This window comes from Canis lupus, chromosome X (assembly GCF_011100685.1).
Source record: "Canis lupus familiaris isolate Mischka breed German Shepherd chromosome X, alternate assembly UU_Cfam_GSD_1.0, whole genome shotgun sequence".
Classification (NCBI taxonomy): Eukaryota; Metazoa; Chordata; class Mammalia; order Carnivora; family Canidae; genus Canis; species Canis lupus.
Genome location: NC_049260.1, coordinates 17,715,097 through 17,742,086, shown reverse-complemented (window position 1 = coordinate 17,742,086; position 26,990 = coordinate 17,715,097). Strand labels below are relative to the sequence as shown.

General features: G+C 40.2%; 1 protein-coding gene, 1 long non-coding RNA gene and 1 pseudogene across 6 annotated transcripts in view; 1 reads left to right on the top strand and 2 right to left on the bottom strand.

Moving 5' to 3' along the window:
• Positions 1 to 11,266, bottom strand: part of MBTPS2 (membrane bound transcription factor peptidase, site 2) — a 63,701-nt gene extending 52,435 nt beyond the window's left edge. For 4 of the 5 annotated variants that reach the window (XR_005386187.1, XR_005386188.1, XR_005386186.1 and 1 more), the window contains exons 1-3: positions 11,044 to 11,266; positions 7,826 to 7,974; positions 4,420 to 4,660 (exon numbers count right to left, since the gene is read on the bottom strand). Coding sequence is in view for 2 of the 5 variants with exons in the window: in XM_038587055.1 (XP_038442983.1) it covers positions 4,420 to 4,660; positions 7,826 to 7,974; positions 11,044 to 11,118 (465 nt within the window). In the remaining 3 variants the exon portion in view is untranslated. Of the gene's footprint in view, positions 1 to 4,419; positions 4,661 to 7,825; positions 7,975 to 9,913; positions 10,040 to 11,043 lie in introns of all 5 variants that reach the window. The other variant, XM_038587056.1, reaches the window with a different exon arrangement.
• On the top strand, positions 859 to 16,356 carry LOC119868399. The gene is made up of 3 exons (XR_005386189.1): positions 859 to 1,004; positions 13,929 to 14,075; positions 15,692 to 16,356. It is a non-coding gene; the product is annotated as an uncharacterized LOC119868399 (long non-coding RNA).
• Positions 16,357 to 25,225: 8,869 nt separating this feature from the next.
• On the bottom strand, positions 25,226 to 26,553 carry LOC119868263 (annotated as a pseudogene).
• Positions 26,554 to 26,990: the final 437 nt, after the last annotated feature.

Here is a 26,990-nt window from a genome sequence, read left to right as displayed (position 1 = left end):
TTTTAAATAGCTGTATTGCATTCTATAAAATAGACAGGCATTTGTTTTAAAAGTTTCTCCTCTTATAATACTGTGATAAACACATTTGGACACATATATTCAAATATTTGGGGGGAATAAATTCTTAGACAAGCATGGTTGGTTCAGGCTCTGAAGACAGACATGACACTTGGGTTTGACATTCTGGATCCATCTCTAACTAGATAAGTGACCTCAAGGAAGTTTGAATTATTTCCCCCAGCATTGCAATTTCCTCATTATTAAAATGCAAAGAACCATGTTTACATAAAAGGGTAATTTTGAGGATTTAATGAGATAATCCTTGTCCCATGTTTAGTATTATGCTTTACTGAGAGGGTAATATATGCTATCATTACACACAATTTAAAGAAGTTTGATACCTATCAAACTGTTCTCCAGAAGCAGACCCTTCCATAACCTTGGGCAAACTTATTTTATTCAAATCTTGAGGGAAATAAAAAGCATCTCATTGTTTGATTTATATTTCTTTGATGATTATTAAAGCTCAACTTTTCCTCTACTTCTGATACTGATAGGTCTTTTGTGAGTAACCTACTCATGACTTGTCCATTTTTTTCTTGTAGCATGGTCTTTTGTTCTTATTGCTCTGTAAGATCACTTCGAATATCAACGATTAGTCATAGATAGATGTATTCCCAAGGTCTTTTGCCTTTTAATTTATTTTGCTTTTAGTTTTTTGATATACAAAAATTTTTATGTCATCAAATCTATTAATATTCATGGTTTCTACCATTAATGTTATGCTTATTTTGTCCTAATTCTTTTTAAGATTTTATTCATTCATTCATGAGCGACACAGAGAGAGAAGCAGAGACACAGGCAAGCAGAGACATACAGGCTCCCTGTAAGGAGCCTGATGCGGGACTTGATCCTGGACCCTGGGATCATGCCCTGAGCTAAAGGCAGACACTCAACCGCTGAGCCACCCAGGCGTCCCTATTTCATCTGAATTCTGTATTCATGTAAGTAGAAACCCGTTTTTTTGTCTTTGAAGGGCTTATGATTTTGTGTTTCAATTTTAATTCAATTGGAATTTATTTTTGTGCATAGAGGAATTTCACTTTTTAAGTCTCCTTAGAGGCTAAAAAGGAGATTCAAACAATGTTGCTTGGATCACTTTCTAAATTCATTAATTGCAAGTGTCTTTTCCCTAGTTATGAAACTAGTTTTCATAACCTTCATTTTTAACATATGCATAACGTTGCACTGTGTAACAATCCCATAACTTAAGCACTTCTCGATTACACACTGTGGTTGTTTCCAATTCTTTGTAATAAGAAATAATGTTAGGATAAGAATTTGATGAATACTATTTTTTCCATATTAGGGTAAGAATTAGATGAATACTATTTTTTCCGTAGTTCCTTAAAACTAGAGTCCTAGATGTGGAAATAAATGATCAAAAGATATGAATATTTTAATGACACTCATTATCTGAAGTTCTCTTTACTGAGACCCTACTAAGCAACTCTTTCTAAGAATATCTGGGTGCGTTCTTCTGCATACCTGCTCCACTCCATGGTGTTAGGTGTCCGCCTGTTCAGATCAGTGGTTTCCTTTTCTCTGACCCTTCTTCTAAGTTTACATACTTAAGATTCATTCTTATACATTCTCTCTATATCACAAAGTATGTATCTTATTTTATCTTTATTTCAAATTAATCAGTAGGCTTGATTCAATAGGACAGTGGTTCCTTTATTACTATTTCAAAACATTTTATGTATTTGAGAGAGAGAGAGAGAGAGAGAGAGAGAGAGAGAGCGCGCGCGCGCATGCGCAAAAGAGCACCACTGGGGGGAGGGGCAGAAGGAGAGGGAGAGAGATAATGTCAAGCAGGTTCCATGCTGAGCACAGAGTCCAAAGCAGGGTTTGATCTCATAACCCTGAGATCATGACCTGAGCTGAAATTAAGAGTTGGATGTTAACTGACTGAGCCACCAAGGTGCCCCTGTTGCTTTATTATTTTCTGGATGTAATGATGAGATAAGGTAAGGATTTGGGTGTGTGACTATACTAACAGATGGCAGATCTTATTTGCTGGCAACAGTATGTGACTGCCCATCTGTCTTGGCCATGATTATAGAGGGTATTAGATGTACCAGAATTCTGATCTCTCAATGACATAGAGTACCAGGTTTTTGGAAATTAATACTGAATGAGGCTGTAGGAATTATAATGTAAATAGTATGTTCTCTGAGCTACAAGAACTCCTATCAAACTCAGGAGACAGAACATTCTTAAATGTATACATAAATATGCACAGTGGACTACAGAGAACAGCTGACCTTTTCATGGTTCTAAAGCAGGACTCTCCTAACAGAGTCAATATTTTTGTGAGCTCTATTAATAAACTGAGAAGTAGAAAGAAATAATTTATTCTCTGAACACCTTGCCATTCTAATCCTAGCAAGGAGACAGGTGAATGATCACATTTCCTCCCAACTTGCTTCTTTCTCTACTATCCTCTTTGGCAAACAGTAACCAATTGTGTAGCCTGAGAATTTAGGATGACTGCAGCCTCACTGAACTAGCCCAATAACCCCCCAAATAAAAACTTCTTAGAATAGTATTTCATAACCCAGACCCTATCTATATTTCCCATCTTATCTTCTGTACCATATACCTCCTAGACACAGGTGAAAGTGACTTTGTAGTTCTTTAAAGAATTACTGGTCTTTCTTTTTTTTTAAAAAAAAAGATTTTATTTATTTATGAGAGAGAGAGAGAGAGAGAGAGAGAGAGAGAGAGAGAGAGACAGGCAGAGGGAGAAGCAGACTCCATGCAGGGAGCCCAACATGGGACCTGATCCCGGGACTCCAGGATCACATCCTGGGCTGAAGGCAGGCGCCAAACCGCTGAGCCACCCAGAGATCCCCATTATTGGTCTTTCTTTAGGGAGTAGAGCATAATGGCTCTGAGGTCAGTGGTGGGTGAATGATGGATCCACCACTTACGAGCTGTGATTACAGGCTAGTGACTTAACATGTCTCTTCCTTGGTTTTCTCATCTGTGATGAGATACTTCCCTCTAGATTGTTGCAAGAATAAAATAAAATGGGCAAAAAAACCTCACTCAGGAAGCACAGTATATTACTTAGGTTTCATTATTACTCTATTATTCCCCTCTCCCTAAAGGGGAACACTTTACATAGGTTTAAAATGAAATTTATTTACACAGTATAAAGATCTTAAATAGGCAAATATGGTTCCCTCTGTTACTGGGATGCTCAATTGCCATCTTTCCTGAGAGGCTATGGGGACTCTCTTCACCCTTCCCATGAAGCTCTTCTCTCCTCTCTTCCCAGTACCAGGGACATCTCAGCATGCCTTTTCTCTGTTCCTACAGCACCTTGAACTCTGTCCAACTGTAGCACAATCACAGTAGCTCTCCTTCTAGACTAAAAGCTCCCTGAGTGCTAGGATTGGATCTTGTTCCCCATATAAGTAGGACTCAGCACAGAGCCAGTAGGCAGACTACACTTAGTAAATGTTGAAGAAATAAATCATCTCTTCTGAGGCCTCACCTGGCAAATCCTTTGAACCCCTAAAAAAGAGCTATGACCATAGGATAGATTCATTATCATTCTCTACAAATGACTTCTAAACTTCCCGATAGTGGCCCCATCTAGTAGAAACCACACACACACACACACACAAAAGAGTTAAAAAAATCTGTAACTAGCTCTTAAATAGTCTACTCCATTAATAAGAGCATGATTAAGAACAGAACACCCACAACTCAGGGAAATAAAAAACTATACATGTAAACAATTTGAAATAAAAGTTAGTCAATGGTAAAGCACCCTTCCAAACTCTGGAGACATGCATCAGGAAGGTACAGGTTTATGCATGTGCTTTCAAGTGAGAATTATTATAAATAGCTTATAGTCAAAGGAGTAAAACTCAGCACATTATTCTTCACATCAGGAAGTCACAGTGACCATTCAAGGTCTTATATCTTTAAATAAAAGGATATTATTGGTTAAAGTCTGAAAGCCATGAAGCAGAAAGGGGAACACTTTACATAGGGTTAAAATGCAATTTATTTATATGGTATAGAGATCTTAAAGAGGCAAACTTATTCCTTGATAGAAACAATCATTTAACACCTCAAGAAGACAACATGAATTAAATCATATACCGGTGTAATTGTTGACAGTCTTGACGCTGGTGAATTTGTTCTATTACTACTACTACATATAGCAACAAAAATTTACTATATTCCTATTAATATTTTTGATTAAGCCGGTAATTTGAAAAACCGTGAGACTTTTCATTGATTTCCATATTTAGAATATGGATAGGAGTAATGTTAACCAGAAGAAATATCTTATATTTGTGGTACAATAAACTTAAAGCAAAAAAGAAAGGTACTTACCACAACTTGTAGCACTTGGTCATTGTGAAGTGAGGAGGAGGAGGAAGAGGAGGAAGAAGAGGAAGAAGAGGAAGATGATGAAGAGGAAGAGGAGGAAGAAGAAAAGGAAGAGGAAGAAGAGGAAGAAGAATAAGAGGGAGAGTCAGCCATCATTTGTGCCAAAGTCTGCATCAGCGTTCTCCCAAGGAGGAAAAAAGAGCTGAACATGGCAATGATGCCAAACACCATTCCAAAATTGAACCTGTCAGGAGGAAACAAAATCACATAAACATACGATTCCTCACAATTCATGGGTTAACAAATTCATCGACCTGCCACATTTCATAGTTTCAAAATAATGGATAAGAATTTCAATAACTTAAAAAAAAACACAGAATTTCAATAACTCTGCCTCATTTCCCTAACTGAACTTGAGGTATGTGATTGAACACAGGCACTGATGTCTTTAAGCAGTTGTAATACTTTCTAATTCTCTCATCACTGAAGAGGCTGACTATTGTTCTCAATACAAAGTTTGTTTCCTGGGACACCTGGGTGGCCCAGTGGTTGAGCATTTGTCTTTCGCTCAGGTCATAATCCCAGGGTCCTGGGATCAAGTCCTGCATTGAGCTCCCCATGGGGAGCCTAGCCTGCTTCTCCCTCTGCCTAGGTCTCTGCCTCTCTCTCTCTCATGAATAAATGAAATCTTTAAAAAAAATTTTTTTTAAAAAGAAGTTTGTTTCATGTCTTTTGCCCATTTACACAGAATTGTTTTGATCTTGTTCTCATGTAATTATGAAAGCTCTTTTGACTTTATAGACATCCATTTCTTTTTTCATATACCAGTTTTGTTTGCATTTTCTTTTAGCTCTATTTTATGATCGCTCAATGACTAAGCCACCCAGGCGTCCCCAATTCTGACTTTTTAAAATTGAAGTACAATTAACATATAACATTTTATTAGTTTCAGGTATACCACATATTGATTCTATGTATTATTCAATACTCACTTTAAGTGTAGTCACCATACAATATTATTACAGTATTGTGGACTATATTCCCTATCCTCTGCTTTTTATCTCTTGTGACTTATTTTGTAACTGGAAATTTGTAGCTCTTAATCCCCTTTATTTATTTCACCCATCCCTCTACTCACCTCCTGTCTGGCAACTAACAGTTTGTTCTCTGTATTTAAGACTCTGCTTAGTTTTTGTTTGGGTGTTCATTTTTGTTTTTACATTCCACATATAAGTGGAATCATATAGTATTTCTTTCCCTAACTTTTTTCACTTAGAATACCCTGTATGTCCATCCATGTAGTTGCAAATGGATGGCAAGATCTTATTCTTTTTTATGACTAATATTATATATATATATATATATATATATATATATATATATATATATATATATATATATATATATCACATTCTCTTTATCCATTCTTTTTTTTTTTTTTTTGGCTCCATATCCAGTGCATAGCCTGACACGGAGCTCAATTTTATGACCCTGAGATCATGACCTGAGCTGAAATCGAGAGTTGAACACTTAACTGACTGAGCCACCCAGGTGCCCCTCCATTCATCTATTTTTTTTAAAATTATTATTTATTTATGATAGTCACAGAGAGAGGGAGAGAGAGAGAGAGAGAGAGAGAGGCAGAGACATAGGCAGGCTCCATGCCCCGGGAGCCCGACGTGGGATTTGATCCCAGGTCTCCAGGATCACGCCCTGGGCCAAAGGCAGGCGCTAAACCGCTGCGCCACCCAGGGATCCCCCTCCATTCATCTATTGATGGACATGGGCTGCTTCCATATCACAGCTATTGTAAATAATGCTACAATAAACAAAGGGGTGCATATATCTTTTTGAATCAGTGTTTTTGTTTCCTTTAAATATGTAGTAGTGGAAATACTGGATCTTTTGGTATTTCTTCTTCTTCTATTTTTTTTTTTAAATTGAAGTATAGTTGACATATAATGTTACCTTACTTTCAGTATACAACAGAATGATTCAACAAATGTATACATTATGCTGCTATGCTCACTACAAGTGTAGCTACCATCTGGTGGTATTTTAGTTTTTTTGACGAACCTCCATATTGTTTTCCACAGTGGTTGCACCAATATTTATTACCATCAACAGTGTACCAGGGTTCCCTTTTCTCTGCATCCTTACTAATGCTTACTACTTTTTATTATTTTTTTGTAATAACCATTCAATTCTGATTTTTACTTGTATTTTCTTTTCTTCTTCATATTATGGAAAGGGTTTATTAGTTTTTTTGGGGGGGTTTATTAGTTTTATTAATCTTTTCAAAGAACCATACTTGGCTTTGCTGATTTTCTTTCCATATAGTTTTTATTTCACTAATTTCTGCTCTTTATTATTTTCTTTTTTTCTATATTGTTTGATCTGCTATTGCATTTTTTGCTCTTTAATGATCTGATTACTTACATTTAGCGCTCTATCTGGAGCTACATTTCTAATAAAAAGGAATTTAGACAAAAGCCTCCCATGCCCACACTCTATTCTGCCAACTACAAAACCTATTAGTCTCTAGGGTGTCCCAGAGATCATTATAAACCTCTTAACAATAAATATATGCTCCTTGATTTAAGAAATTTATTAAACTAAAGGGGTATGCCTGGCATGGCCAGGGGACTCCAGAGCCCTGCTGCTACAATGTGGTGGGCCATTTTCCCAATTGGTTTGTTATATGCCTTACTGGTTGTGAAATATCTTAAATGTCATTCCCCTGGAGGGGTATCACAAAAGCAGTATAGAGAAAGCCTGCAGACTTTTGGGCATCCTATGACTTCCAGGGCCTTTGTTTCTATGTGTGATGATGGGGGACAGAATTCTACAGAATTAGTTTCCTGATGGAAAATGCTCTTTTTCTTTTCATTTTTCTTTGTTTTTGCATTTCTTTTTTTTTTTCTTAAGATTTTATTTATTTATTTACGAGAGACACAGAGAAAGAGGCAGAGACAGAGGCAGAGGGAGAGGCAGGCTCTCTGTAAGGAGCCTGATGTGGGACTCGATCCTGGATCCCAGGATCATGCCTGGAGCTGAAGGCAGAGGCTCAACTGCTGAGCCACCCAGGTGTCCCTGTTTTTGCATTTCTAATAGTGTGTAACTTACACAGTGAAGTGCACAAGTCTCATATGTACAGTTCACAGAATTTTTACATGTGCACCCATGTATCTACCACTCAGATCAAGATATAGAACCTTGATTTTTAATGTATGCCAAAGCACAATGATGTAATCCCCTAAGTTTATATAAAACCAGAAGAATTTTATACAGCCAACATTTTAAAACTCAGTAGATTGGAAAATTATGGAAGTAGTTCATTTAACAAGCACTTCTCATGATCATGACTAATTTAAACCAAAAAAAAAAAAAAAAAGAAAATGAAGAATACCACTGGTAAAGCATCCTTGCTTTCCGCCGTCCCCAACTGTAAAAGGCACGATTGAAAACAGCAGTTTGCCATCTTATGTGAAAAGGGGAGATGCTCAATCCATTGTTTTCCAGCCAGTCTTCATAAGAATGCTTAAAATACACAGATGACTAGGAAAAAAAGAAAAGTTCCACGTCACTCAGTTTTGAAGAACATGTATGATGTTTAAGAAAATCAAAAAGTCTTTTCTACAGGAGAGCAAGATATTGACTACCCAGATACTTAAAATTTAAAAGCCTTATGTTTATTCTTCAGGATATTAAGCTGATCTGTTGAGGTTAGGGTCTGGTAAACTATGGCCCATGGGCTAAATGTGGTCTACAGCCCATTTTTGTTTTAAAGTAATCTCTATGCCTAATGTGGGGCTTGAACTTGACTGAGACAACCAGGGACACCATAACACAGCCTGTTTTTGGATAGCCTGTGAGTGAAGGACAGTTTTTACATTTTTTAAGGGATTATAAAAAAAGACAAAAAACAAGAATATGTAACAGAGATGCTATGTGGTTCACAAAGCCTAAAATCCTTATCTGGCCCTTTACAGAAAAAGGTTGCTGAGCTCTTACAGGAGCACTGTCCAATAGAAATATGTGAGCCACAAATGCAAGCCACAAATGTAATTTTAAATTTTCTAGTAGATGAACTTTAACAAGTAAACAGAGACTGATCAATTTAAATATATTTTTAAACTAAAAATAAGATACTATCATTTCAACATATAACAAACTATTAAAATATTTCCATTCCATTTACTTATTTGTACATAGGTTTCTGTATCCAGTGTTAGTGTTATTGCACATTTCAATTTGGACTGGTGCCACTTCAAATGTTCTAGCACTCCTTGTAGTTGGTGGCTACCACACTGGGCAGCAGAAGTCTAGAAGCCTTGTCACCACAAAAGGAAGTCTTATGTTATAATTAAAAAAAAAATCCAACAATCCCACACAGGGGTCAAGTTAGTTGGAATCAATGTTTTCTATCCTCTTATGAGCAACAACCCTAAGAAATTAGGCTGCCTTTGATTATATAAAAGTACAAAACTGCTGTAAAGCCATGTTGGTCTTAGAAACTTAAAACATTTTTCAGAGTTGAGGGGATAGCTGCTTATACACAACCTCACAAGTTTTATCTTTAGGGATGTCTTAAGTCCTTGAGTAATGTAGGATTTTGGATAACATAAGGTTGTTTTATATACCCTGACGTTGACCCCTATTACCCCTCAGTTACCGTAAGTACTGTTAAGTATTTTGTCATACTGATATTCATCCATCTGAGAAGTCTGTCTCTAGAAGGATATTTCAGCCCTATCACAGTCATAAAAAAATGGCTTGACTGATACAGGTATCTGTTTGCTTGCCTTTAGATCTGTAGTATTCTCTGTTCTAAGTCTTCAGGTGAAGTCTTAAAAACTTGCTTGTTTTCCCAGACTTGGAAAAGTAGAGCAACACAACCCTTCAGTATAAGTCTACTGAGTAAATCCTAGAAGACTCAAATGTGGAACAGCAGAGCAAGTTGGAAGCAGAGAAGCTGAAGGTGTAGACTCCTAAACTTGAGGTCTCTCCAATTCCCCAGGCAGATATTCTGAGTAAGAGTTAGGTTTTTTGGTCAAGGAATAGTGCTCTGTTTGGGGAACTAGGGGCTGTTACTGAAATTAAAGTAACCTGATCACCTCACACACTTGACAAGAGACTGTGGAGGTTTGAAAAGTTCTTTTTATTTTGGGTTTTTGTCACATATGCAACACGAAGAAATCATGCGGCTTTGTTTTATTCTGAACAGAATCACTGTTTAAAGAAGCAGTGACCAGTGCTGCTATGATATACTAAACACTATGCTAAGTACCTGCAGAGGAAGCACCTGAGAATCTTGGAAAGATGCAGATTCTGATTCTGTAGGTCAGAGATAAGGCCTGAGATTCTACATTTCTGACAAGCTACCAGATGATGCGAGTGCTGCTGGTCCTTGATTTTCAGGTTCAGTAGCAAAGCTTTATGTGTATGAACCACTGTAACCCTCTCTACAACCTCGGAAGATCCTTACTATTATTACCTCCATTTTGAAGATGAAGAAACCGAGGCACAGAGAGTAATTTGGCCAAGGTCACAAAGGCTGAGAAGTGGCTGAACCCAGCTCTTGCTCTAAGGACTCTACTGTAAAACCTCCTCACTCTGCAAGCTGAAATGCACAAAGAGGCACAAGTATCATTTCATTTTACTGTTACACCTAAAACACACAATACTAAACTCTAATACTCTTATTTAAAGTGGTATTCGTAACATGAAGGTTTTATTAAACATATGAGAACTGTACTGTGGAATAAAATCTGTATGTTGTAATGACTGTATCATTACCTCCACCCCCCTACGCCCCCACCCCGCTATTCAATTCCAAAGGTTGCTTGAAACACGCGATAGGACAATTGTGCATTGTTTTTGCTACGCTTCCCAAATAGCTGAAGAGTGGACCGCGCACCCGGGTGTGTGGGGTGGGGGAAAGAGGTTAGCGTGAAGAAGTGGGTGCAGGGTGCAAATCGGAATTGGAGTCAGAAACTAGTTCTCTAAATCCTGTGACCTCGGTACGCTGCTTAGAGGTATGGTCTGTGCACTAACTGCACTGGCAGCACCTGGGAACTGGTTACAAACGCACAATCCTAGGCCCCGCCCCCAACCTGCTGAATCAGACAGCGAATTTTAACAGGAAGTCCAGCGGATTGTATGCACTTTAAAAGTTGGAGACCGCTGGTCTAAATCACAACCGGATTTAGGTTCACTGCAGTACCACCGTCTTTGCAGGGTCGCGGCCTTAAAGGCAATGAGGGAAAGCAATGCCTTTCCTAGGCGGACTTTTAGTTTACCTCCCGGGGGCAGTGCCGCGGGGCCTGCCCAAGCCCCGGCCGCCCCGAGCCCACTACGGGCACCTCCCGGGCAGGACCCGAAGGCGGCGGGGCCCGGACCGCCCCGCAGTGCGACTGCGGCGGCTGCGCAGACCGCCACACCCCTCCCGCGGCCGCCGTGTGTTATTTACCCCACGGGGCGCGGGCGCCACGCGAAAGGGCGCACGTGGGTGTCGGCCCCGCGGCTCCCAGCCCGGGAGGCGCGAGGCAGCGGGAGGAAAGGCCTGGGGCCTTGCGCCCCGGCCCCGGACACCGCGGGCTTGGGCTTTAGGCCCGTGGCCCTCACCTTCAGCACCAAGTCGGTCAGGTAGACGGCAGTCCAGCCGCCCACCACCACTACCACCAGCGACACTGGAATCATGGCAGTGGCGGAGGCGGCGGAGGGAAAGCGGGCCGCGGCGTCCTCCTCCCTGCGAGCCGCAAGCAGCCGAAAGCGCGGTGCCTACGGCCCCAGCATCCGCGCAGGAACCAAGCTGTCGCCGGCTCCTTTCTCGCGGCGGCGCCGTTTCCCTCCGGACCCTTCCTTAAAGCACACAGCCGGCCATGTGCGCACCGGAAGAGGGTGCGGGGGCTTATTTTCGTGGGACACCCGGCCGCAGAGGTGTGGGCGTCGGCTCCGGGCGGGCTGCCAGCCCCCTAGCGATTTCTGAGGCTTTGGCCCTCCCTGCTGTTGGCTCTGTATTCTCTCCGGCGCTGCTCGGGGGTTGCTGTTCCCTTTAAGCTAGTGAAGATGGCGGGTCACGTGTCCGCCTCCCTGACCCTGTCAGAGCTATCCAGATTTAAGTGAAAAATTTTTTTAAAATTGAAGTGTAATTTACATAAACCGAAATCATGCAGGTCGCCATTATCAATTTCATTTAGTTTGGGTAACTGTATACATCTGTGTACCCTAATCAAAACAGGACGGGGCAGCCTGGGGGCCCAGCGGTTTAGCGCCGCCCTCAGCCCAGGGTGTGATCCTGGAGACCCAAGATCGAATCCCACGTCGGGCTCCCTGCATGGAGCCTGCTTCTCCCTCTGCCTGGGTCTCTGTCTCTCGTGAATAAGTAAATAAAAATCTTAAAAAACAACAGAACATTTCCATCTCAGGAATTCTTGTCTCTTCCCAGAATAAGTATACTCCTTTGTGTCTGGATTATTTCATTCAGCATAATATTTTTTTCTACTTAAAAAACTTTTTATTTAAATTCAATTAGTTAACATATAGTGTATTATTAGTTTCAGAGGTAGAGTTCAGTGATTCATCTGTTGCATATAACACCCAGTGTTCACTCCATCAGTGCCCGCCTTAATGCCTCTCCCTCCCCCCAGCAACCCTCAGTTTGTTTCCTATGGTTAAGTCTCTTTGCTTTGTCTCCCTCTCCGTTTTCATCTTATTTTATTTTTCCCTCCCTTTCCCCTATGATCCTCTCTGTTTTGTTTCTGAAATTCCACATATGAGTGAAATGATAATTGTCTTTCTCTGACTTATTTCGCTTAGCACAATACCCTCTAGTTCCATCCACCAACATAGTATTTTGGAGATTCATCCTTGTTGATTAAATTAGGTTCATTCCGCAACCCCTTCCATTACGAACTCTGAGATTGCTGCTATGTGTAAAAAATTGGAGCTCTAAATATCTGCACATATTTTTATGCTCACCTATACCTGGTTATATGTTGACTTGGAGTTGTGGCTCTCAGGCTTGGCTGTATATAGTAGGATCATTGCAGGGCTTTTAAATTTTCTAATACCCATTTTGTAGCCTAGACTACAAAATCAGAATCTCAGAGTGGGACCCAAGATTTGGTATTTTTTAAGCTCCTTGGGTCATTCCACTGTGCACACAAGATTAAACATCACTGACCTAGATGACTTCTAAAGGAAAAGAAAACTCCTATTTATGGAGTGTTCTTATGCATTCTAATAATGTTCATGTCTTTGTAAGTTAACTTTTGTGGAAAAGCATCATTAGCAATAATAATATCAATAATAATATTGTGAATATAATACTATTTTAAGAACAATTATCCCAGGGATCCCTGGGTGGTGCAGCGGTTTGGCGCCTGCCTTTGGCCCAGGGCACGATCCTGGGGACCTGGGATCGAGTCCCACATCAGGCTCCTAGTGCATGGAGCCTGCTTCTCCCTCTGCCTGTGTCTCTGCCTCTCTCTCTCTCTCTCTGTGACTATCATAAATAAATAAATAAATAAATAAATAAATAAATAAATAAATAAATAAATAAATAAATAAAAAGAAAAATTATCCCAAATAAAAATGGACCCTCAGCACCTCTAAAGTAAAAATGACAATATAATACTAGGAAGCTGTATTACAGATACTGCTACTAATGTGCCAGATTCTCCCATCCTTTTCCTAAAGTTTTAATAATTTAGTACCATGTCCCTCTAGCTTCAAGAGACCTTATGCCTCAGTTTTATATCTCTTTGCATATATGTTTGTGTATATGTTGTAATAAAATTTTCAACTTATTTTAGACATAGATGAGTATGTTATAATTTTTTTGTTTGTTTGTTTTTCTTTTGTTATAAATGTTTATATTCAAGTACTCTGTGACCCCAGTTTTCCATGTATAGTTGCCCCAATAGTCATAGTGCAGTTTTAAGTTCTGATAATTTCAGAAGCATACTTGCTACAAACTTGTAAAATCCATCACTTGAAAGTTTATTTCAATTTCTTGTACACTTTCATTTTGTGAATTCTGAATAATTTTAAATTTCAAGTTTTTTAGTCTCTCAACTGAAGATAACATTAAACAAAAAATAAAATACATTTACTGTTTAAAAATTCCCAAGACTAAATTATAAGCATGAAAGAAATTTGGTGTTTCTAGTTTCAAATGATATTTTAAGTTTGTAGCATTTGTACTTGTGAAGTTATTCAAGCTTCAAGCTACACTAAGACTACTGGTAGGCTATTGTGTCTGAACTGACCTTTGTTCACTCTTACATAATGACTGCAGTTTTTAACTCTGTTCTTCCATGGAAAGAGACTATTAATTTAAGATCTTTTTTTGTTAGCCTGAAGCCTTGTCTGGACCTTTGCTGGGACAAGTACTGGCTATGGTGTGGCTATCTGATTACCCAAAATATATTGGAAATGAGTTGATTGTGTTTTTCTGTTCCCGACCTAAAAATTCAGTTATTCAGCTGACTTGGTGTTCTCATCAGGGACCCAGCAGTCAAAACAAAACACTGAATTGAATCCTGCTGGTTTCTGGAACTTATCAGTAGTGGAAGCCAGCTGGTGGCAGCAGAAGAGACAAGATAGAGGATGTAAGATGGCAGGAAAAGATGTCTGAATTCCAGAAGATCAAGGTATTTTTTCTTAAAATAGATTTGTGGCCTAATTTACAAATTGTTTCAGGTTTCTGTCAGGTAATTATTTTATTTTTATTTTATTTATTTATTTATTTATGGAAGCTTTACACCCAACACGGGGCTTGAACTCAATGACCCCAAGATTAAGTTGCATGCTGTACTGCCTGAACCAGCCAGGGCCCCTGTCAGGTAACTATTTTAAATAGAGGACACATAGCTGAATTTTTTTTTAATTCATGAGAGACACAGAGAGAGAGAGGCAGAGACACAGGCAAAGGGAGAAGCAGGCTCCCTGCAGGGAGCCTGATGTGGGACTCGATCCCGGGACTGCAGGATCATGCCCTGGGCCGAAGGTGGCGCTAAACCGCTGAGCCCCCCAGGGATCTCCGCACATAGCTGAATTTTTATTCATACAAGTTTACTTTATTATTTTTAGAGGGGGCACCATATATATATTTTGGCTGAATGCAAGACACTCTCATAATTAAAGATCAGAATTTGGCTGAAGCAGAATATCAACGTCATATAATAAACTCCTGAGATACCAGAATCAACATGAGATAGAACATGAGATATTAATTTAAAAATATTATTACATTTTATTGTGAAAAATACTAGTATTCAGATTTTTAAAGTTTGAAATTTTATGCGGGAATATTTATTTCTTATCAATGTAGGCTGATAGTTTGCTTCTGGGGTCACTATACTCTACATTTATGACACTAAATTATAGGATAAGCTAGGTTATGCTTAGTTAGCAAATTCTTTTTAATTTATTTTTATTTATGATAGTCACACACACAGAGAGAGAGAGAGGCAGAGACACAGGCAGAGGGAGAAGCAGGCTCCATGCACCGGGAGCCCGACGTGGGATTCGATCCCGGGCCTCCAGGATTGCTCCCTGGGCCAAAGGCAGGCGCCAAACCGCTGCGCCACCCAGGGATCCCTTAGTTAGCAAATTCTAAAATCCCAGGGGCTAGGGGCACCTGGGTGGCTCAGTTGGTTAAGCGCCCAACTCTTGGTTTCAGTTCAGGGGCTGGTCTTGGAGGCGTAGAATGGAGCCTCATGTTGGGTTCCATATGTGGTGCGGAGTCTGCTTGAACCTCTCCCTCTGCTTCTCCCCTACTCTCGAACTCTCACTCTGTCAAATAAATAAATAAATAAATAATAAATAATCTTTAAAAAAAATCCCTGGGGCTAAAAACAACAAAGAATTATTTGTGCTACGTATCCATCATGGGCTGGCATGCTGATGGAGACTCCACTATTTTATCATGCTCACGTCTCAAAATGAGGTTGAGAGTTTACTGCGGCAAAGACTAGAGTATGTACCACTGGCAGTGAAGTGCCCTGGCCCAGAGGTGCACATATTACTTCCACTCATGTTTCATTAGCCAAAAGTAGTCAGATAGTTGTGCTTAACCCATGTCATCACCTGGAAGGAGAGGAACACTTGGAAATAAGCAGTGGTGTTATTACCATATAAATAGAAGTTCACTCTCACCTATGGAGGGTCTAGTAGCACATACTGTTTGCTTAGTGCTGTCATTATGGGATACTGCTAGTGTTGATGCTTCCACACAATTACTAAGCCTTTCCTTTCTATTTAATAGGAACCGACTAAAGTAAAGACTCCTCTCCATTTTAAATCCCTAGTCTTGGTATGGTTGAAGATGGCACAGTTTGGATGAAGCAGTTCCACAAATGGAAGTTTCTAGTTCCAGCTGAAGAAAATATTTTCTGAATCTCGTCTGAAAGTGCTGTCTTCAGTTCTGTTTCATATATATATGAATTGCCTGCAACTGCTGCTTTACAGTCATGTGAATGTTTGTCCTTATAAACCTTGGTTCTAAAAATGTGCTAATCGAGCAATATAATTGGCTTTCAAGAAACCAATCATCTAGGTTTTTCCATCTGCATTTCAGTTTCATTTTGTGTGCATGAATGTCTGCATCTTTCTGGAGTGAGAAGAGAATCTTTTTAGCAGCTATAATGTAAGAAATATTTGCACCCTGAAAGCATCAGTTTGGCTACTTCTTCATTCAGGTTCCAGCAAAGCAAAGTACTTTCTCTGCAAGCAGTTTTAATAAAATCTATTTTTTTCATCTAAAAAGCATATTATTTTGCTTTCGTTCAGGATGGCTTTTGGGGCACCTGGGTGGCTCACTGGCCGAGCATCTGCCTTTGGCTTGGGTCATGATCCCGGGGTCCTGGGATTGAGTCCCACACTGGGCTCCCCACAGGGAGCCTGCTTCTCCCTCTGCCTATGTCTCTGCTTCTCTCTGTGTCTCTCATAAATAAATAAATAAATAAAATCTTAAAAAAAGATGGCTTTTAAACATGTTGAAACATCTTGTTAAGTATACGACAAGGCAATTCCAAAATCTTTGGACATCATGTACTTTTGTCTTTGACTGAAGTATGATGAAGTGGCCCACTATTCTTCTGCTTATAGACAGTGATAGGTACTTTCTGATTACAGTACTGAAGTGCGTATAAACAAAACACTGTATACTTATGATTCCTAAATCACTTCGCCTTTACCATGTTTGTTCTATTATTAATAACAGTGACACATTTTACCACTGATTTTCCATCCTATAAATAGTTCTTGAGTCAGAATACATTATGTTGATAGCTGTGTGAGACCTTAACAATCTCTGAACTATGAAAAGAAGCAGAGTGGAATTCATTATTAATCTACCATATCGTCAGACTTAAATATGACCTGTAGTTGTTTTTACATATCCAAATGTCTGATCTCCTGGATAAAATAGCACATGTAACAATATCATAGCCTTTCTATATATAGCAGAACACTATTCAAGAAATTTTTCAATAATACATTTTTTAGAAGGAACTTGAAACTAGCATTTATAGCTTCAGCAAATACAAAAAAAAATCCTTCATCTTCAACTATTGAAAATAGTTTATAGTATCTAGTAGGAGATGTCAACTTATGGCGTGAGGGTCAGATCTAGCCCTCTGCCTGTTGTGTGTATAAAGTTTTATTGGGACACAGCCATGCTTCTCTGCATATTATCTAGGGCAGCTTTGCACCACAACAGAGTTGAGTAGTTATGACAGAGACCTAATGGCCTACAAAGCCTAAAATGTTATCTGGCCCTTAAAAGAGAAACCATGCTGGCCTATAGTCTATAGTAATATCATCAATAAGACTTTTCTTTAACTTTTAGCTTTCTCAGGCACAGAACTATAAGGAATTCTCAAAGCCTTCTCAAGAAGTCTATTATTTTGAAATTTGATAAGTGGGAATAAAATGTGGTTTTGAGACCTTGTTTTGCTTTAATACTTTTATTCTTCTTATACTTTACATTATTTTTTCATGTATAAATTGAAGATGATTTATCAAGGATGCTATTGAACAGGACTTTGGAATTTTTCCTGCTTGTGAAATGTTGACATGGCTAACCAACTTTCTGCCATTAATTTACCCTCGCAAGATGTGAGGAATTCCTTAGTGAGACTTTCTTGAAGGTTTATGACCTAAGTGGAAGTGAAGAACAAAAAACTAAATATAGCTCTTTATTTTAGAGTTTGTTGCTACAGCATAGCCTAGCAAAAGCCAAGCAATGCATATTCTTAGTTGGTTTTCTGCATAAACTTAATAGTTTAAAAAATTATAATTATCACAGCATTTTACTCTTCAGTAATGGGTATACATTTGTTAATCAAGTGATGGATTTAAACTTAGCATGTATAAGTTTTTTTCACCTCAAGTTATTTTAGACTCTGTGTATGTTTGAAAGTGAATATTAAAATGTTTTCAGTAGATGCAAGTGACACATCTTTCTCATATTATTCACATTGTTTCACTAATTATATATGATGATACTTACTCCATCATATGATCACTGGTTGTACAAATTTTCAGAGGTTGCAGAAATGATGTGGAAGTAGGCATTTGCCATATAGAGGAGGAAAAATAATTCTCCTTCTACCTTTTCAATTTCTTGGCTGAGACTGCCCCCCCATAATAGAAGATTCACAGGAGAAAAGCAAACAGAAGCTTAATAATATGTACACCTCCTATATACATGGGAGAGACCCAGGAAAATGGAGTAACTCCTTAAAATGGCCCAAGCTACCACCTTAAATATCATCTTCATCTAAAAGCAAAAGACCTTGGTGGGGGAGCCGGTTATGGGAGGTGACCAGGAAAAGCACAATAAACAAGGGTAAGGCTGTTAAGCAGTTTTGAGTTGTTGCCTTCTGTACTGATAAGGGTTTCGGGAGATTAAGAGTCATCCTCCTTCTGGTACAGAAGGAGAAACCGCTACAAATGGAGATTTGCCTTTTAAATATTTCTTACAAAGGGTAACTTGTATTCAGTTTTCAGAGCTTCTCCCATGTTTGCTGTTTCTAAAAACAAAAACAAAAACACTAGTTTAAATTAATATGCCAAAGAGGCATATTCTGCGGTGGTGTATTTTGCTCTGCTTTAGCCATTTGGACTTCCAAAGGTGGGAAACAAAATTCTAAATCCCAAGTTCCAAGGTTTAAACAAAACTTCGGTGCATCCTTGTTATTTAATTCAGCAGGCTCTAAAGTATTAAAGTAAAAGTATTCTCTTATGGCCTGTCTGAAAATATCTTGATTTCCCTCTTATTTTATTTTATTTTATTTATTTTTTTAAAAGATTTTATTTATTTATTCATAAGAGACACACACACAGAGAGGCAGAGACACAGGCAGAGGGAGAAGCAGGCTCCCTACAGGGAGCCTGACGTGGGACTCGATCCTGGGTCTCCAGGATCACACCCTGGTCCGAGGGCAGGCGCCAAACCACTGAGCCACCCAGGCGTCCCTCCCTCTTATTTTAGATGATAGTTTCATAGGTCATATAATTCTAGGTTGAAAGTTGTTTTCACTCAGCATTTTGAGAATGTTACTTACTTTCTGGCTTATATTGTTGCTGTTGAGAAGTCTGTTGCCAGTTTAACTGTCTTTTGTTTTAGGTAATCTGCCTTGTTTTTAGTGTTCCACTCTGGCGTATTTAGATGTTCATTTCTTTTTCTCTAACTTGCTTGGAATTTGTTGCTATATGGGTCAGGGTCCAGGCAGGAGAATGGCAACCATGCTAGGTACTTCAAAACAGGATTTTTAAAAAAATTTTTAATGATTTTACTTATTTATTCATGAGAGACACAGAGAGAAAGAAAGGCAGAGACACAGGCAGAGGGAGAAGCAGGCTCCATGCAGGGAGCCCGACGTGGGACTCGATCCCAGGTCTCCAGGACCCCAGGCCGAAGATAGGCCGAAGACAGGCGCTAAACCTCTGAGCCACCCAGGGATCCCTCAAAACAGGATTTTATAAGGGAATTGGCTACACATATATTGGAAGGTTGAAAGAGGAACAAAGGTGAGGTAGCTGGGAGATTAGAAAGCATAAAGCAGCTAGCACATCTCTAGGCCTATACTATGCCCCCCAGGCATAGAACTGGGAGGGTGTGATGCTACCAGAACCTTGGAGGGTGGTGGAGGGGGCCACCATCCCAGGAACGATTGGGCTGGACGGTTGGAGGAAATGTTGTGGCTAAGGGCTAGTGGCCAGAAGGAAAAATAGGAAGTGAGCAAATTTGAGAGAAGAACTCCTGCTAGTACCCTCTTTCTACTTATGATTCGGTACTAGTGCCTCTTATTGGTGGAATCCAGGAGGAAGCCACTTGCTAAAGGAGTCTGGGAAAGCAGTTTGCAAACATCCAACCCCAGTGCTACCTTGACAGGGATAGTAGGATGAATGTGGAGCTGAAAGCTAGGTAGGTATCCAGCACTATTCGGCTTGTTGAATTTTATGTTTTGTCATCTTCACCAAACATGGCAAATTCTTTTTTTTTTAAACATGATAAATTCTTAGCCATTCTCACTTTGAATATTCTTTTTCCCTTGAGTTTTCCTTCCTCATTTTGAAAGTCCGATTAGATATAATAGCTTCTTTATCCCCTATGTCTTTTTCCCTTTCTTTAACATTTTCCATGTCTTTATCATCCTGCATTCTGGGCAGTTTCTTGAAATCCATCTTTCAGTTCGTTATTTTTAACTTCAACTTTGTTTAATCTGCTATTCTGACCAGTCCATTGATTTTCCAGTTTTAGCAATTTTATTTTTAATTTCTAGAAATTATATTTGGTTTTGTTTCAAATCTGATTTGTTGTGTTTTTTTTTACTTTGCCTTTTTCCTTAATTATATTTTCAATTCTATATATTTAACATGCTTATTTATTATATATCATGTATCCAATGATTCCAGTATCTCTAATGTTGGCTGTTCTGATCCTTTATTTTTGCTAATTATTGCTCATGATAGTGTTTTTTCCCTTTTTATTGCAAACTCCTGTTTGTTCGAATTCTCTCTGGTGGAAGTAATTAATGCCTGAGCTTAATTAAGGTCAGTTCCTCCAGAGAAGGGTAAGATTTACCTTTGCCAAGTACCTAAGGGCCCCACTAATCTGAGGGGTCACTTAAATCTAAATCATTAATTTTTTAGGTCCCAATTAGATGGATTAGAGGTATGGTGTCCAGTTGTGGTAGGTTGCTTCTGAAATGTCTCCCAATGATCTATCATTGCCTTGTGTAATCCCCTCCCTTTGTGTGTGGGCTAGACCTACTGATGTGCTTCTAATAAATAGATTATTGCCAAAATGATGGGGTGTGGCTTCCATGATTAGATTATAAAAGACTGTGACTTCTAGCTTCCTTATATTCTCTCTCTTTCTCTCTCTCTCTCTCTCTGGCTCTTCTCATTTGCTCACTCTGATGAGACAAGTTACTGTATTTATAAGCTGTCCTATTGAGAGGCAAGTAACTGAGGGTGGCCTCTGGCCAATAGCTAGTGAGGAATTAAGGCTTTCAGACCAGCAGCCTGAAGAAACTGAAGACTATCCACAACCTCAGGAGCAGGGTTGGCAGCAGATCCTTCCCCCATTGAACCTTGAGATGACTGTGGCCCAGCTGACTTGACTGCCACCTTGTGAGAGACCCTGAGCCAGAGGACCCACCTAAGCTATGCCCAGATCCTTGACCCACAGAAACAGTGAGATTATAAATCTTACTTCAAGCCACTCACTTTTAGCATTATTTGTTATCAAGTAGTAGATAAATATTACACCAATCACAAGCAGTAATAGTCCTATTCTACTCTGCACAGATTGAGCCAAATCCTTCTTATTATTTTCCATAGTAGCCATCATTCCTTAAGAGGACACTGGAACAAAATAGAAAGTGCCCAGAGGAAGACTGTTGGGGGGGGAGGGGTAAGAGGTTTGGAAAAATGTGTCATATGAAGAACAAGTGAATGAATTAGGTGAGTTTTACTGAAAAATTATCTATTATGATTTTTCACATTTTAAAAAAAGATTCAGGTAAAGAGGCCACATCTAGAAGCAACAGGAATTATCAAGACTTATAGGCACCAAAGCTGCTAGAGGCTAGTTTGTAATTAGAAAATGTCATAGGGGCCTTTTTTTTTCTCTCTTCCATCTATAGCCACGGCCAAGAGGGGCAAGTTTCTTCTTTACTGTCACATTCTGGGGATGGTTGGTTTGTTCTAGTTCACTCACTGAGGGTCTAGTTTCCACATTTTCTGTTCCTATTGAGGGCCCATTAAAATAGCTCAGGTCAGCAGATGACATCAGGGCAGCTACCTGTTTCAAAGCTCACTCCCTGCTCTGAATTCATGTTTTTCTCATCCTGAATTTTTTTAAAACCTTGAGGATTTCCCTTACTTTCCTCTACCTCAACCACGCATTTATAAAATATTTAAAATTTTCTATTATTTTGTGTATTTTTGTCCTAGGAGATTTTTCAGGATGGCTAAATATACCATATTACTGGAAATGGAACTCCCTACACACCTGTTTTTTAAAAATTGTGATAAAATACACATAACATAAAAATTAAATTTTTAGCCTTTTTAAAAAAGATTTTATTTATTCATGAAAGACAGAGAGAGGCAGAGACACTAGCAGAGGGAGAAGCAGGCTCACCACAGGAAGCCCGATGTGGGACTCGATCCCTGGACCGGGATCACGCCCTGAGCCAAAGGCAGATGCTCAACCGCTGAGCTACTCAGGCATCCCCATTTTTAGTCATTTTAAAGTGTACAGTTCAGTGGCATTTAGTGCAGCTACAATGATATATAACCATCATCACTGTTTCCAGAACGTTTTCATCATTCCAAAGAGAAACTCTGAACCCATTAAATAATATCTTTCTATTCCCCCCTCCTCCTAGCCCCCTCCTCCTAGCCCCTAACCTCCTACAGGCCTGTTTTTAAAGGGTTAAGTTACTGCAGATCTTTGAGAATATATCTGCTAAACTTCAGATAGTCTCAGATCCTAGGTTGAGGAAAAAAATGGTCAAAGACTATAAATTTAACATTGGGGACTTATACCAGGGAAGTGTTATTGACTATTTCTGTGCTCTATGCCAATCACAGTTCCTTTTAAAGTTGACATGTGCTGCCAATATCCATATTTTAGGAAATTGCAATTTGGCTTTTCTGCCATTCTCCAGAAGCCCTGCTGTTTCCCAATTTTACTTTTATAACCTTCAGCAAAAACAAACAAAAAACAAAAGCATGCTGCGTGGAATTCTTGGTAAAGGCTAGTAGATATTGCCAAGAAGAGCAAGATCAAAGCTTACTGCTTTTTAAGTGAAAAATCTGTTGTTTGTACGGATACCCACTATCATTAAAAAGAAATAATTACTCAGTGGTACCTTTTCTATAGGAAAGTTTAATTAACATCATACCTAAGTATACGAGAAAACAAGATATATTACTGGCTGAGCATTCTGTACGTCTCTCCCCATAACTGTCTAGTAAAGAGAATTTTGTCTTTGCTATCCTATTCGAGATCTTTCAGGATGCAGAGTTGGAAGAACGAGATGGACTTAGAAGGAGACAGACCTGAGAGGTGGTGAACAAGAGGAAAACATTTAGTGTAAAGCCAAGTTAAACCTGGGATTAAGTTTGAAAGAAGGGAGAGTGAAAGGAAAACCTATGTGCTGGATGCCAGAGAGAGTTTGGGGGTTTGGTTAATGAACTGGAGAGGAGAGGAAAGCTGACCTTAAGGCTGTTGCTGTAGTTATGATTCATATCCCCTTTAATATTCTTCATTGATTTCACTTTTTCCTTTTATTTTGAGACATTACTCATGTACAGTCAAGTGCACAAATCTTAAGGATCGAGCTTGATGGTTACACACCACCAAGGTCAAGATACAGAACATACCAGCACCCCACATATCTTCCTCATCCCCTTCTTGGTCTGCTCACCAAGAAGTAATCACTCTTCTAGTTTCTATCACCATAGATTAATTTTTGTTTACTTAACTTCATAAAAATAGAATCATATAGTATGTATTCTTTTGTGTCTGTTTTCTTTCACTCAACATTACATCCATAAGACATCAATATTGTTGGTCGCAAAAGCAGATTATTTTTTAATTAAAGGCAGGTTATTTGTAATATTCCACAAATTAATTATCTGTCGTCTACTTGACAGACATTTGGGTGTTTCAATGTTTGTCTATTATAAATACTATGAACATTCTAGTTTGCATGTGTGTGCATATATATATGTGTGTGTGTATGTGTGTGCATATATATATATGCTGGTAGACATAATCACTCATTTAGGTTGGGTGTATGTCCAGGTGTAGAATTACTGGGTCATAGAGTGGACATATCTGTATATTTAGTATTTGTTGTTAAAAAATTTTCCAAAGCAGATGTACCAGTTTATATTCCCACCAATAATGTGAGAGAGTCCCCGTGGCTCCATATCCTTGCCTGGCCTTGATATTTAAGTAATTTTTTCCAGCTGTGTTGAGATATTGACATATAAGGATTTGATGTTTTCAGGCTTTTAATTTTAGTCACCTTTAATGTTCTTTGAGGGGCACAAGCAGAGATGAGAAGTCCTTTTTAACTATTTTTGTTGTTAACCTCTGTTTTAGGATAAAAAATTATTTTTATTTGTTTATTTTATTTTTTATTTAGTGAGAGGGAGAGAGCGGCGCAGGAGGAGGGCAGAGGGAGAGGGACAGAATCCTAAGCAGGCTCCATACCCAGTGAAAAGGCTGATGTGGGGCTTGATCCCATGACCCTGAGGTCATGACTTGAGCCAAAATCAAGAGTTGGGACATTCAGCTGAGCCACCCAGGTGCCTCATGCTTGAGTATAAAGAATTCTATGCATATGAAGCCTTGGAAATTATCAGGGTCACAGGAGACCTGAGGTTTTGGTTTATGCAGATCCAGTTGAGCTGTTGAAGTAAGCACATATTTGAGAAGAACTGAAGATCACACACACACAAAAAAAAAAGAACTGAAGATCACTGTGGTCTTGAAGGTGAAATTTTATTCTATAAAGATAGAAGAGTGGCTCTTAAAAGACAGATGGTTGAGTAAAGACTGGCTAAAGTTGGCAAAGCTGTCAGAAGAAAGGATAAATGTATCTTTCTATTGGGCCCGTTGTTAAACTTGAATGTGCATCAGAGGGCCCTTTAAACCACAGCTCACCACTCCTACCCCCCAGGGGTTCAGAGTAATTGGGTCTGGGATAGCGGAGGGATGAAGAATCTGCATTTCTAACCAGTTCCCAGGTGATGCCCATACTGCCGATCCCAAGGGCACACTGATGTCCAACCACTGAAGTCCCTGGTTGTGATGTCCCAGTGAGGGGCAGTGGAGATGATAGGCTGTTGGTTTTAGGATATATTTGGAGGGGTCTAGCCAATGAAACTTGATGTTAAACATTGTGATCCTAGGTCGCTCTTTAAATAGGTTTCCTGTTTGTGTTTGTGCTTTTAAGTTTTTAAATTTTACTTATTTAAAAAAAATTAGAGGGGTGGTTGGCAGGGCCATCTGAGGCTTTATTTGGGAAAAAACACTTGAATTGGCTTTTAGTTGGGGACATGGGCAGGGGAGTACCCAAGGCAGTAGATGCCCCCAAGGGTAGGCTGATGGCTAGAGCTGAGCCTCCAGTGTGTCTCCTGTTCTGATGTAACCCTGCACAACTCCTTCCCCCAGAGGCTCTGTGGCAGCCTCGGGAGCAGGGAGGCTGGAAGGGACCACTGTGGCTGTTCACTTGGACAGGACATCAGACGACCTGCATACCCAGTTTCACAACAACCATGGTCTTGGAGGAGCTGACTCAGCTGAAGGAACTGGAGCTCTCCCGCAGCTGAAGCTGGACTGGAAGCAGCTCAGGCTGTAGTCGAGGCCAGGGCTCATGAGGCCCCTGAAGGCTGAGCTCAGCCCATCTTCTGCCTTCCAGACTCCAGCTGGCTCTCCTTGCCCTCTAGTTTGCAGTAGGTGGTGATCTCGATGTGCAGGGCCTTCTTGACGTTCATGAACTCCTGCCACGCTATGTCCTGCTTGGCTCGCTGCAGGGCAGTCTCCAGCTCGGCAAGCTTGGCACTGGAGTCCTTAACAGCCAGCTCCCCATGCTGCTCTGCAACAGCAGTGGCGACCTCCAAGGATGCCCTCTGGCCTTTGAGGCCCTCGATCGCGGCCTAGATGTTCTGGTTCATTTCGGAAATCTCCATCTTCTTGTGACAGCAGTCATCCCTGTGTGCTTCCCCATCAATATTGGCAGCTCCTCATACTTGATCTGGTACATGGTGTGGGCCTCAGCCTGGGTGCTGTTGGCGATGTCCTCGTACTGGACCTCGACCTGGGCAGTGATGCGGTCCAGATCCATGGAACAGCTGTGTCTGAGATTTGGCCCTGCCGCTCACCGATTTCCTCTTCATACGGCCGCCTGAAGAAGCCGATGTCATCGGTCATCCCTTCCAGGTGGGACTCCAGCTCTACCTTGTTCGTGTAAGCTTCATCCACATCCTTCTTGATGAGGACACATTCATCCTCCATGTCTGCGTGCTCTCCGATCCCCTCCTCATGCTTATTCTCAATGTCCTCCAGCAGTCCCTGCATGTTGCCAAGCTCTACCTCCAGCTTCAGCTTCTGGCCCAGTGTGTCCAGCTGCCACCAAAGGTTGTTGTTCGAGCTTTTGAGCATGTTGTCCTTGCTGCTCTGAGCTGTTTTCTGCTGCTGCACACGGCTACACTTGGTCTTGAGGATTTTGTTCTGCTGCTCCAGGTGCCACACGTTGTCGACGAAGGAGGCAAACTTGCTGAGGGTTTCAATCTGCAACTTCTCCTGGGTGTGCACAGCCCGGATGCTGGGGTCCACCTCCAGCTTATGGGGGCCTCAGCAAGCTCTGGTTCACTGAGATGGCAGTGATGTCCCTCATGCCGCCAGCCTCACTATAGCTCCAGACCATACTCATGCTGGTGCCCAGGCTTCCTCAGAAGCTGCTGCTGCTCACATGGGAGAAGGCTGATGAGCTGATGTGGGTGCCAGGTACCCTTGTGGACAAGGGGCTGCCGAAGGCCCCGGAGGCTGGAGGTGGACACCTTGTAGGACTTCTGGGTCACCCTGATGGACATGGGGAGGCCAGAGTGGAGGCCAGTAGGCTGAACCTGACAGAGGTTCGAGAAGGACATGAGAAGCTACCTCTATGTGGGTGCTTTTTTAGTGTTTTTAATTTAAGAGCCAGCACAGTCTTCTTAAACGTTCAATCTCTAGGTTCAAATCAAAACTCTCCGACCTATCATTTATGCAGTGTTACACATTACTTCATTTCTCATTTGTAAAATGTGGATAATATGAGCAGGAGGTTCTTGTGAGGAATAAATGAGATACCTCATATAAAACTTCTCATGGAAAAAAAATAAAAATAAAAAAAATAAAACTTCTCATGGGGATGCCTGGCTGGTTCAGTCAGTAGATCATGTGACTCCATCTCTTTGTTGTGAGTTTGAGCTCCACAATGGGTGTAGAGATTACCTAAAAAGATTTTATTTTTATTTTGGGGGTGCCTGGG